This window comes from Pteropus alecto, unplaced genomic scaffold (assembly GCF_000325575.1).
Source record: "Pteropus alecto unplaced genomic scaffold, ASM32557v1 scaffold81, whole genome shotgun sequence".
Lineage (NCBI taxonomy): Eukaryota > Metazoa > Chordata > Mammalia > Chiroptera > Pteropodidae > Pteropus > Pteropus alecto.
In genome coordinates this window covers 13,691,404-13,705,741 of record NW_006433378.1, presented here as the reverse complement: position 1 = coordinate 13,705,741, position 14,338 = coordinate 13,691,404, and the positions used below count along the sequence as shown (strand labels likewise).

At 31.6% G+C, this 14,338-nt stretch overlaps 1 protein-coding gene across 2 annotated transcripts in view; it reads right to left on the bottom strand.

Annotated features, from left to right (window-relative positions):
- NCAM2 (neural cell adhesion molecule 2) overlaps positions 1–14,338 on the bottom strand; it is a 413,016-nt gene that overhangs the window by 158,069 nt on the left and 240,609 nt on the right. Inside the window, exons 2-5 of one of the 2 annotated variants that reach the window (XM_006908233.1) lie at positions 11,887–11,961; positions 8,400–8,606; positions 6,302–6,445; positions 941–1,078 (exon numbers count right to left, since the gene is read on the bottom strand). In XM_006908233.1, coding sequence (XP_006908295.1) covers positions 941–1,078; positions 6,302–6,445; positions 8,400–8,606; positions 11,887–11,961 — 564 coding nt within the window. The remainder of the gene's footprint in view (positions 1–940; positions 1,079–6,301; positions 6,446–8,399; positions 8,607–11,886; positions 11,962–14,338) is intronic. The other variant, XM_006908234.1, reaches the window with a different exon arrangement.

Sequence of the window (14,338 nt, the reverse complement as noted above, 5' to 3'; positions counted from 1 at the left end):
GCGGAAGAAAAAATAAAAGTGCTTTTTTGTAGTATTACGACTAGTATTTCCATATGGTTGAAGCATTGGTTGCTCATTGCAGAATTGTAAAGGCAGGCAGGCTGGATCATAAAAAGCTTCCCATGTCATAAAAAGTGGTTTGATTTTGTCTTGAAGATAAAGAGAAACATTGAAAAATTTAAGGGTTGAAAGATTTAGTGGTTGGAATTGACCAAGAGTAGAGAAAACAATTTGTAGCAATTCAAGGGAGGAAAAAAACAAAATCTAAACAAACAAAAAAACATTTGGAAAAGGCAGTGCTCTTATGGAAGGCATGATGACAGGGAAGAGAGTACATTCGAGAGATGTTAAATATATTAGTCATGATTTGATAACAGATTAGATTACAAAATGGAGACAAGAAAGATAACATTAATATGTCTGCTGGTCTCAGAGAATGTCACATTAATGCAGGCAGGGAATACGGCAGGAGAAGCCAAGTTTGTATAAAGGGATGCCATCATGATGACAGAAACTTGGTTATTAATGTCTATTAATATTGAAAGTGTAACCTTATAGATTAAATTATTAGAGAAAACCTGCCAACATTCTCAAATAGATTAGTTTAAACAACAAGTATTTCATGTAATACAAAAACAAAATCAAGTATAAGACTTTACTATGTTTCTTGGAATTCTTTCAACAACCACAAAATCAGCAAAGGCAACTATTCCCTCATAGATGCTTTGAGAAAAGGGGATGAACATGTTAAATAAGTCATGGCTCCTGCCCTTGAAGCTATAATTCAATGTAACAGACACTATCATAGAGGTGGGGAGAGTTCCTCCAGGCATAGAAGTTTATGGGGAATTCTTAAGTGCTGAGCTTACATGGTTGCCTTTTTAATAAACATATTGTTAAAATGAAACAATAAAATATGTATAAATTATTCTCCGCTTACCATTAACAATAATGATGATATCACGGAAGTCAATTTCTCCCCGAGCCTCCACTCTTCCCTCACATCTGTATATACCTTCATCACTTTTATTGATGTTGAGAATCTGCAGATTATTGTTGGCTAACATAGCGAACCGATCTGGAAAGTAAGCAAAGGGGAAAAATTATATCAGTAACTGAAGGCAGAGTCCAGTGTGCTCTAAATTGCTAAGAGTTAAAATACAGCTCTTGTCTGATACTATCAAACATTTCATCAACAAACAAATTCAAATTTGAAAGTAAAATGTAATTTCATGACTTGAATTTTTCCACTTCACACTGCCTTGTTACACCTTTTCTTTTCTTTTTTTTTTTTTTTCCTGAAATACATTCAAGATTTTATATCCTCATAAAATGGTTAGGTTATTATTTTCCCTTTGGTACTTTGAATGCAGAAATGATACACGAAAGAACAATGTGGGAGATTAGATATTGCAGACATGAAAACGTTTTGACTGCAAATACTGTATGTGGCAACTTGGATATGGAAAAGGATTAGAAAATTGAATATCTTTCCTCACATATTAATTAGTAAACTAATAATTTTGCATACCTTGAGGAGGCAGCTAAATGATACGATAGTATTCGAGTGACATAGAAGACATATAAAATGGTCATATCTCAAATTTACTTGAAGGATTTTTTTTTCTAAATGCAAGATAATCCATTTTAGGAATGAACAGATTAGACTTCATTAATTTATTTCAAGATTCCATTTTACGTGCAGTTTGTGCACATGCGTACATATAAAAATAAGCTGTTACAGAGCATCCATTAACTGATTGCTTAAAATAATCTGGCTAGTCTAAGCAGCATCTCAGCCTGACAGTATTTTCCATAATATCTGGCTTTAGTTTTTAATCATCACGATTTCATTGCAGTATTATTAAGACCTTTTCTTTTCTTACCAAGTAAAGAATGTTCTGACATCTAGTCCTACTTTGAAACATGTTATAAAAGCAATCATCTCAATTTCATTAGTTAATGTATCCACAGATATCATCTAACATCATCTATTTCTTGGTACTATATTTGAGATATTTCGGTGAATAAAAAGAGACATGACCTTGACATTCCTTGGGCCTTATGGTAAAGTAGAAATACCGTTAATTTAAGGTGTCCAACTCTGGGATATTTCCTGTTATGTCATTAAAGTTTACCTTCTGGGCATGTTCCAATGGTGACTGCTCTTTTCCTATATGCTGGCTTGATAGAGAGGTTATGGCAAATACAGAAGCCACATGAGACAAAGGTGGAGCCTCCTTCAGCCTGAATCGCTGAATGGACATGTGGGGTAGAAACCTCCCTCTACCCCTGCTGCCAATTGGACTTTGCGTGAGTGAGAAATAAACCGCAATTTGGGATTCAATTCAGATTTGGGGTTCCTTTGCCATAGCAATTCTTTAGTACATGGGAGAAGTTTAGGATGGAAATACAAATAAGAGAGTGATCAGACTACAGGAGGTCACTGAAAAAGGTAATCAAGAAATACTTAATAGAGAAAGGGAATGTGTAGATTCAGAGGCTTCCTCAGAGAGTAAATATTGATTATAGAGCTACCGACACAAGATTTTCAGGCCAGAAGGTATAAAGTTAACCATAGTGTTTATTTCTTTTTCAGGTTGACCTTAAGAAGAAAGACAACAAATGTTTACACAGATGTTTTCCCCTGAAATAATGGACAGAAAGAAAGAGAACCTGTGAGAAAATTGAAAGTACAACTCACAATAAGTCCTGGAACAACCCAGAACTCCTAAAAGTTCATCATATATCAAAATCAATTTAAAGACCCCCGAGTCATGCACATGGCTGGGTGTCAGAATAAGGAGCATTATACATTAAAAAGTTCAAATGTAGAGATCATTGTAATACTGTATTTTCTAACTTACTAACCTATATGTCATCCTTTAACTACAATGTTCTTTAATAGTTATAGTTTATTTAAGAAAAAGGAAAACATTATTTTAATCAGGAAGATAATGCTTTATATAAACAAAATTATAATCTACATAATAACTATTTTTGATGGGAATAAATCAGTGTTTCTTCTAAGTGCAAAATTTTATTTCAAATGGCCATTTCAATAAATCATTTCTATTGTCTGAGAGAAAACTTAGAACATTAGGAAAACAGTAATTACCTGCTAAATCTCAACACATACCATTACATACATTTAAGTACATACAATTTTTTCATACAGTAAACTACATAAAATTGCATGTCTTATTATATATATGTGTGTAGTCTATGAAATGATGTTAGAAAACAATCAAATCAAAGTACATCATTAACATGTGTTTGAGAAAGACATTTGAAGAAAGCACTACTTCAATCAATCATACATAACTATGGATATTAAAACTATTTAACTATGGGAGATTATCTATTTCTCTCAACTATACAGACATCAAAATTTTCACTACTGATGTAAGAAAAATAAATGAAATCAGAATATACAATAAGGTATCTGCTTTATGCTTCTTTAAGCAGATAATTTTCTAAGTCCTCCTGAAAAGTCCCCACTATGCTTTGCCTGGCTATGCCCTTTTCGTATTTAAAGGTAACATTTGTCTTTAGCAGGTGACTTGCACACACCCACCTTACTGGTTTAGGTGTTATTCCTTTTCACCCTCTATTACTGCACTTTTCTTATCATAGACCTAAACATACCTTGTTTTCACTGATTTATCTTTTCGTCTTTTCCACTAGAATAGATAATTAGTATTTTGAAGGCAAGGAACTTGTTTATCTTGTTTACCATGAATAACCACCATCTAGCATACAGGATGGCATATATTAGGTGTTCAATAACTGTTGAATAAATTTTATACTGGAAGCAGAGTACATAAAAGTTTTATCAAATTATGTGATTTTATCCATAGTTTCTGATGCAGAGAGTGTACTTCATTAGGCAAAGATCAAGACATTTAAGAGGTTTCAGAGATAACTTTCAAACTGGTTGAGGTTGGATGGGCACCTGCAAAAGCATATCCTTCCATTAGGGTGACACTAAAAGTCAGGATATTCAACTTCATAACAAAATGTTACCTTTGGTTCTTAAATGTTTGGATTCTTTGGTATATGAATCTCCTTCCAACAAACAACATGGAAAATCTTCAGTTCAAATACTTTGTTGGAATTTTAATTCTGAATACCTGCCACACAGCTGCTACCAAAAGCATGGCTAATAAGATGGAAATTCCCAAGCCTTTATTATTTTATCTGGAGCCTAGAAACTTTATTCTGATACCACACTAAGGCTTTAGAAAGTTACCTGGACACAGTACATTATTCTACATCCCCACACTCATCCTCTTCATAGTTATGAGCCTAATCTTCTTCCAGTAGCTTTAATAAAGAGACCATATATGAAATAATCAGATGACGACTATTATTTCTTCTAAATTCATTATGAACAGATTATTGGATAATGATCTTTGTGGCAAGTTCCTCCAATATTAAAGGTTAAAAAAGTGGTCTTTCCTAACAATTCGTCTGCATCCTTTATATTCCAGAGTAAAAAAAAAAAAAGAAAGAAAGAAAAGAAAAAGAAAAAAAAGTCCTTTTTCATTTAAAAAATTTTTGCCTACTATGCAACTGTGTTACATGTGATATTTAGTCTAATCATTTCCTCCACATTGGATTTTCTGAGTTTAGATATAATCTGAATGCATCTAATTTTGGTAAAACTGATTCCCAAGATTTAAAATCTCAATGAGAAAAGATATATAGCCAAATATTTTATTCATTCATTTAACAAATACTTATTAAATGCCTAATGTCTTATTTAAAACTTGCAACCATTTTTTTAAATGAACATAATAACCCATTGCTTAGCAATGAAGGATCTGAATTAAATACAGTTAGAAAAGTTGTTCAAAGCTTTAGGGTCAAGGAAAGGAGTAAAGCCATTATGGAATTTCAGCTTCATGTCATACCACCTTAGGATACTAAGGAAAATGTGTTAGCTGTAGCAGAGGCATCAATCCTCCATCACCACTACACTTGACCATCAATCTTTGCTTTGAGGCTTTTGTTCTATGCATCTTTTAAAAAATATAATTTATTTCAAATCCTTCTTTTTATTAAGGTTTACAAGAAACCAGATGTACATTTGAAGCCTAAAATTAGGCAAACTGAAAATGTTTAGACATTGTCATTTAACTGCCATAAAAGAACTGCCTTTTCTTTATTATTGTGAGGCAAAAAGCTGAAAATATATCACACAATTTATTCAGCCAATTTGTTGTTAAAGGCTAAAGCATTTATCCTAAAATAAAGTAAGAGAAAATTAAGTATTATTTCTCACTAACTTACAATATAAGAAAAGAGTTTTAGTCAATAACTGACAAACATGGAGAATGCCAAGTTCAAGAAATTCTCTTTAAACTAAAAAATGACTATTAAATATGATTATGATATGTTTTTTGTATATATTCAAAAGTAGATATTGTGCTTTTTCTCCTTTATGCACTAAAAGTTTCACCTCTTAGAAACACAAAACAGAATCATCGAAGATGGAAAGTATTTAAAAAGATTCAATTATTTTGTACCTCTCTGCGATACAGGTGCATTGAAAAATATTCTCAATTGAAAATGCTCCCAATGCACAACGGTAAAGCAGCATAATGCAAGCAAATTATGCTTTCAATATCAGATGTCAAATTATTCTGTAATTTTCGCTCCATCTGAATCAAAATCATAAAGACAATTCAAGTGAATGTACTTCTCTTCCTATTATCCATATGCATCTTACCATAATATTTAGAACACTTACGTGTCTTTGAAAGAACAGTGCCAGAATAATAAACAGGGTTCATATAGATATTATCTGTAGTTTACATATAGTGAGCCCATGGAATCATGTTTGAATTATAACATGTAGAATTTGAATGCATTGGGATTGATTTCTTAATTTACTTAGCATCCTTGTACTATTGGTATGTAATTTTTTCTTGGAATAGAGCAGGGGCCAGCAACCTTTTTCAGTAAATCTCCAGATGCTAACAATTGTAGATTTTGTAGGCCAAACCATCTGTGTCACAGTTGCTCGACCCTTCCCCTATAGTAGCCATAAATAATATGTAACAATAGGGCCTGTCTGTATTCTCATAACACCTTACGAAAATAGCAAAGGTGCTAAATTTGGCCTGAGGCCCATAGTTTGCCAACCTCTAATTTACAGATTTAAGGTTCTCAAAATAGTTGTTTGACACTTAGGGTCAAAATTTCTAATTTCCATATTTGGTCAGGTAGATTCAGTCTTTTAAAAAGTTGCAATACTATTAGAACATATAACTTAGGGAGTTACCAAAATACTAACTGTCGGAAATTGCGGTGACTTCCTCATTATGGTACAACCAGCTGACGACAGGTGCAGGTGAACTGCTAACTCGGCAAACCACTTCTGCATCCTCTCCTTGTTTGAATTCTTGAGGTGATACCACTTCTCTGAAAGTGAGTTTTTCTATATCAAGAAAGTAGAACAAAGCATAAAAGTATTATTGCTTATTTCTCCCAACAACGAATTCTATGTTGATTGATGCTGTTAATAAAATAATTAGTTAAATTTAGGTCCTTTAAAAACTGAAACCAGATAATTTAATTATTTTACCCAATAACTCCCCATCTCACAATCCCATACTAGGTCCTATGTAAACTGGAGTCTGCCCCACAATGCTGATTCCAGTTTCCCCTCTCTCTTCCTAGTCTCTGTGCTCTAGACAAACAGTCCCTTTTGCAATTCCTTGAACACTCCATGTTTGTTCTCACCCCTCAGCATTTACCCTCTCAAATTTCTTAAGATTTCTGCTTGGCCTCTGCAGATGAAATAGCCATCTCCCTTCCCACTTCAACTCTCCTTCTCTACTCACTTAATTTCTTTTCTACAGAATTCTATAGCATATATAGCTAGCATCTATGTATTTTTTTAAGCTTACTAATTGTTTGTCTGTTTTTGCTCACTAAAACATACACAACAAATGGCCAGTGACATTTTCTGTTTTAGTCACTACTGAGTCTCTAGAATTTAAAATATTGTCTGTCATGTAGTAGATACTCAGTGTGATACTCAATAAATGTGTCCAGTGAATGAATGAACATGGATATTTATGCTTGATTAGAAATTTTCAGAAGAGTAATTCATTGTTCCTGCCAAGAAAAAAAGTATTTATTTACCTACACAAATAAAACAACAGAAATTGTCCTTGACATCATTTAAAGTAATGAAAAATCTTTCAAATACTATGTCTATGAAATGACTGTTAATAATAATAATAATTATTATGATTATTGCTATTTGTGAAATAGGTTCAATAGGAGACACATAGATAGGAAAAATATCATTCCTTGAGGAGCTTAGAAGCTAAGTGGAGGAGAGGAGGCAGAGCCAAATCAGTCAAAAAAAGAAAAAGAGAGAGCAACAATGTGTCAATAAATTGTCCTGGTTTTCAAAGAGGAAGTCATGCTATGAGAAAATGCTTTGCTTTTTTCAAAATCGTATTTATAGATTAATAAAAAACAAAGCTATTACGAAGAGATGCCTTATAAACTAGTTTTCTAAAAAAAATTGTTTTCACTAGTATAAATGCTAATGACCACATATTAATCATAAGGCATAGTTCTAAGCACATTATGCAATATTAATAATTAATGCTGTCCTCAAAAAAACTAAGTATGAGATAAGTACTACTATTATACCCATTTTATAGATGAAGAAACAGAAGACAGAAAGGTTAGGTAATTACTCAAGACCACAAAAGGAAGTGATAGAGCCTGTTTTAAACTCAACATGTCAACAGTGCTCCCAAACAGGTTAATGATCCCTAAATGTAAGCAGAGTGAAGGAATGTAGGAAATAATCGATCTTAAATTGTAAAACGAAGAGTCAGTGTGGAAACACTTGCTAATAAATGCCTGGTAGTGAAGGATCTGGCTAGATCTTATTCTCCAGTAGATAAGTTTTCAGCTTTTTCTCAGTCTACTCCTATTCACTCACCTTTCCCCAATTTTCATTCTCCACTGGTCGCTGCTATCACTATGTAATTTCATTTGTTCTAATGATGATCTTTTATTTCAGAGTGAAATAGTACTCCATAAATTTCATACCACTAAATGAAACTACTGTTCTGTATTTGCCCAGTAGGTTCTTAATGGCCTGAGAAAATTAAAACATTTCCATCTATATTATTTAACCAACATAATTGGCTCCATCTCTATGTTTATGGTCAATTATTACCCATTATTTATTGTATTATAGAGATGCACAATGACAAATACAAGTAAGGTGATATCTATAAAAGTCTTAGAACATTGCCTAGCACATAGTTCTTAAGAGTGTTAGTGTTTTATTAAATGTATTTTATTTTGTTCAAAATTTTACATGACTACAATTTCAATCAACTAATAAATATATGACTTACGGTAGATTTCCAAAACAACTGTAGCTTCTTGTGTCTGTCCTTTGGCGTCTGTTGCTTGGCAACGATATATCCCTGCATCTTCTATATTTGCATTATAGATGGTTAAACGTGACCTGACGCCTTCCTTTTGCACCACTACCCTCTGTGTTGAAATTATTTTCTCTCCTTGAGGATTATACCAGTCTATACTCTCAGGTTCACCAATTGCTGCAAAGAGTCATGAAAAAAAAAAGTGGTTGAAAATATGTCTCAAGCATTTGTTTTCACATTAGCATTTAATATCTAACAAATTTTAACAATTTAGAAAAAAATGTAATAGGAAAAGAATGGACATCGAAAAGTCTTACAAATTTGAGAGTAAACACAGACGTTAGAATATATATGTCCATCCTTATTTATCAAATGTTGAGAATTCATGCCCATTTGAGTAAGCAAAACCCAAAAGTTCCACAGGAAACATCTGCTACGATATTTAAGCTATGATAGTTGAATCTTTATCATACTGATCTATAGATTGTTACTACACTAAGTTATGAAACTGCCTTGGCCAATGAGTCAGACATAAGTTATACGTGATAGATATATCTGAAAAGAAAAAAAGATTACTAACATGATTTCTTTCACTTGTTCGATTCTCTGTGCTAGGGCCAAGTGATAGAACTTTTCTTCCCTGATAAAGCAGAGCTCATAAAAATGTACATCTTATCAAGAATGAATTTTGGTTTCTGATAATACTAAATTTTGAATTAATGGCCCAAGTTGTTATATTTGTACAGATCAAGCCAACAACTATTTTTAATATGAAGACCTAATCTCTTTTCCCAACTGAAATGTGTACTTTCATCATTTTAATCTAAAACTGTTAACTATTTAATCATATGATAATTAGAATGCATTGAAATGATACTTATACTGCTAGGCAATTACAACCAAATCATTACAGAGTAAACATATATTTAAGTTTTCCAATTCAGAATCTAGGTTATTATCCTCTTCTTAAAAGCTGAAGCTTCCTGTGTTTGCTTTTAGTCACCAAAAGGATGTATTTCACCTAATTACTTGAGAGATAATTTGTGGAAGCAGCGTACACTATTAACTCAAATGTATCGGGGGAAAATGCATAAAGTTAACTAACATCTGCAGGACCTCTTTGAAGAAAATTGTTCCTTCTTATTTTTTCCCCAAGAAATGGATTTAGAAACAAATTAGTATCCTTTCCATATCAAATTAGACATGCTTGAGCAAAAAGCATGAAAGAAAGTTTAGTTAAATCTTAAATGGATCTCAGTTATGTTATCTTCAGTTTTTCTGAATAGAACCATAGTGCCATAGTGGTTATAGAATAACTCATTTAGGTAAGGTATGTTTTTTTAAGTTCCCCCTACACAGAGAAGTCACAAAAAATAATTTAAATGAGCCTCTCATTAAATTTGAACAATACAACATCTCATTTTATAGAGTAAATTATAACAGTCTGTAAAATATTTCAGATATTTTTATTCTTAATAATATATAAAATTCAATTATTATGGGAAGTTTATTCTGGATTTTGAAGAGTAGGCATCATTCTCTTTTTTTCTGGTATCTCTACTAAGTAACAATTTCCAATAAAACTTTCTGTGTTATTTTATTGAGAAGACTGGACTACTGACAAATTAATAAATACCATTTAACTTTGTTTTCTTGAAAATGTAGTATAAAAATTCCCTTGTTATATATGATGCACTCTTATTTAGCTGAGGGTTGACTATCTTCTGACTTCCCTAAATTTAAGACATATTTATTATTGAGTTTTAGGTGTCTGTGCTTTAGAGTGCAAGAAAACTTTAGAGTCATCAAGAGTCACTATTGTAGTAGAAAAAATACATGCAAACTTTCTGATTTGTATGGGTTTCCCACAACTTTATATTTAGATTCTTATTTTACTACTATATTTAACATAAATAAGGGCACTTCCATAATAACAGCACAGCTCTTGGTTATACATCTTTATATAAAAAGAAAAAATGTTTAATTACTTTGCCTTATTATTATTAAGAGCATAACTCGGTACCATTAAATAATGTTAATTTATACTTTTAAATTATGTCTTAATTTGACCTTATGTAATACAGAGGCAATTAAATTATATAATTTAAATTATCATGATATGCAGATCCAAGAAAATAATACATTTGCATTTTATTTTCAAAATTAATTTTTAAACTATTTCATTATTCTGTGATTACGTGATACAATTGTGCATTTGCATATATAAAATATAAATGATGTTTAGAAAAAAATTGACCTACATTCTTATGACAAAGCTCTTCTGGCATAATAATGTTGAACTAATTTCTCTCTTGCTGTTTGCTTTTTGTCAATATACATTAAAAAATGTATCAACAGACCTATCATCAACAGACCTATCAATTCAGACATTTATGGCCATTATTAACTTTTCATAAGATGTGATATAACATAACACTGCATACTATATCTAGTATATATAGTTGTAAGATACTATAGTATACAGTCTACGTACTATGAATATGATTTATGAATGTTATTGTGACTATTTCTATTTTTATTAATTTTAATGATAAATAAGCCATGCCATTCTCAAGACAACTTTTATAATGCATTTGATGTCAGAAATACCTATTTAAATCCAGTTTTAAATTGCTTAAGTATAAATATAAATAGAAACAATTTTTTAAAACTATAAAAAGCAATTTTGACACCGAATATTTTTTAAAACTTTATGTATGAGGGTTTGTATGAATTAAATAAATATGATGAAGATAAAAAGAAGTAGAATGTGTTCATTCGTGAGTTCTCCAGTATGTTGAATTAGAATCTGACACTTAAGTATTTACCTGTCTTCTGAAAAAATTCTGCATGTGGGAGATTAAATATGATTGAGGTCCATTAAATTTCCCATAGGCATTATGATATGATACTATTGATTAACAGTCACAAAAATCTGGCAATTTTTCCTGATTAAATAACTATTTTTAAAAATAATATTTCATAAGGATGGATATGATTTGATTTGTTTTAAAAATTTCAGCAGTTGTAACTACAGTATGGTGTAACATATAATTTATTCATTGTATATTTACAAAAATGATCTAGTTATCATATTTATATTCATTCTAATATTAATATTTAGACAGAAATATTTGAATTGACTTGTTATTGTGCATACATTATATTTAATATTAAGTTACTTTCCAAATAAATGAGCTAGTTTGACAGCAAAATTAATAACTTAAAATGAATATAAATAAAATTCATATTGTTTAATACACGAAATATAGTTACTAACACTTCCAATCATTATAAACACAATGACATAAAATTTCATTTTTAGAGAACTGAGTTTTTCACTACATAAATTTTGCCATTACATCAAATGATTAAAGCAAGTTATTTTGCCATTACATCAAATGATTAAAGCAATGAATAAAACAAGTTATTTGAGAATATTTGTAGAAATACATACCTGTACATGTGAAGAATTTAGATTCACCCACACTAAGCTCTACTTTGCTAAGTGAAATTGTCACTTGAAGAAGAGCTGAAAAGAAATATTTGAGTAATGATTAATTATTTAAACTTAAATTCTCAGACTTTATTATATGATCTACAAATGATACTCCTCATTTTTAAATTACCCATAAAGAGAAATAGTTTTGTAACATATGATATAAAAATAAAATGTCTGTTACATTTTATTATGTACTTCACGACCAGACCAAACATAGGACTTATTCAATCTAATATTTGGAAATGTATTTGTCAAGTAAGTGAGCAAATTTGATAGTCCGACAGCTGTTTCATATTTACATGTTAGGTTTATATATGCTACCATATTGAGCAATAACTGAAGAAAACATTTGCCCAAAATTTGGAACTTTGTTTGAAAGAATAAATCTTAAACTGTTATTACAACAATGAAAAATATAAATTAACTACATTTTGACTATCTGCTAAAATATTTCCATGAAAGGAGGCCAACACAGGGAAGAGAGGGAGTATTGCATAGAGAAAGGTAAATAAATGATCAGTGATTCTCACAAGATAAATAAGTTAAGCCATCAGGACAATGGCAATAAAACAGAGATATTCAATAAGATGGTTCTCAAATTTAAAACAAAACAGCTGGATATTTTAGAATTTTAGAAGATAATTAAAATTGTTTTAACACAAATTGAAAGATTTTTTATTTCTAATAGTATGATGGACACGACAGTGTGACTACTTTCTAAAACTTTGTCTCATGGCCCTTTGCTTCCAGAAATGTATACCTGAGCTTTCAGCAAAGTAATGGAGCTGCAAGGAAAAAATCAGGGAAAAATCTGAGAAATGGAGTACAAGTTGACACTGGAAATTTGTAGGTCATATTAACAAAAAGGTGGACAGATTGTACAGAGATAAAACCCAAATTTGTCTAGAAAAGGGGGTGCTATAGAACACCAGGTAACATTAGATCAAAATAAAATTCATCCTTAGTATAAAAAGTGTAAGAATAAAAGCTCACTGGAAAATAGGTGATGACCAAGAGTGTTGTCTCTGCTGGCCTGCGTAAGGGGAAAATGTTCCCCTGTAAATAGATTAACCACATTTCTGGCATATCCCAGGTTTGGGGTTTTAACTATAAACATGTGATCTTTGGAAAGCCCCAAGCTGAGAAATTCAACTACAAAGCAGTGTCACATGTAGAGCTCAGAGCTAAGTGACAGAAGCAAACATAAATCCTCTCCAGAAGAATGACATTCATCAGCCCAGACTGCCCAAGATTTTTAAAAATGAAGCTCTCTTTAACCTAAATTCACATTCTGATATTATAAAATGCATGATAAAATAATGTACTGTGAGCAAGAGTCAGATGAAAAAAAACAATAGGAAAAGTAGACCACTAAATTTCGAAAAGTATAATTAGGCTAGGAACACGACATATGTTTACAATGTTTAAAGAAATAAAATGTGGAACCAAACGCAGGAGAAAGGAAGCAAATATTTATCAAAAAATACTTGTCAAACATGTTTACACTCTTTAAAATATGTGTCCTTGTATTCTCATCATCAATTAATAAATTCCTTCTTTTACAGGAAACCTGTCTGGGAAACAGGCTGGGCTGCATTACTTTCTCCTTTCCTCTTTGTCGTGGGTCTCATTTTGATTCATAATGCCTTAATACTCAGTGCTTGGCACATTATAGAGGCTCAACAAGTGTTCGAGTAAGCCTAATATTTCAGAGATAAACAAGTTAAGAAAAGCACAGAAATGAGAAAGAACAGGAAGACAACCAGTAGAACCAAGAAACAAGAGAGTACTTAAAAACTATAAACAATGACAATTCCAGTGAGAATTCACAGAAGAGGACATTTCCTTTTAAGAGGTAACTAATACCGTTGGTGAATTTAGTGTATGTCTAATGGCATCAGCAGAAGCAAATTGCAGAAGTTAAGCAATTTGAGATTGCCCTTATAAGAAGCTTGAATCTAAGGAGGTGGATGCAGTTTGGGAGATCCACAATTCTGAGCATGTAGTTAGAGATTTTATAATTTGATGAAGGTTTGGGTATACCTATGTGTAGAAGGGAAGGAGGCAGGAAATAGGTAGTATGGCTGAAAGAAAAAGGGGAATTGTGATTCTGTTACTCTTTCTCTTTTCTTTCCTTCCTTTACTTTCTCCTTTAAGACAATATCCCATTTCACAACACCGATTACTTTTTCTCTTTGGATGTTCAGATTCCAAAAATCTAATCCTACAATTCCCAACTCTCAGCTTCCATTCAGTTGGACAGCATTAATTTCAAAGTTTCTATGTGCAAAATGAGCTCACTCCCATTTCACCAAAAAATGTTCATATTTCATTTTTGGTCACCATCAATCAATTTTCAAGAATTGGAGATATAATCTCTGAAATATCACAGAATACTTACATACAA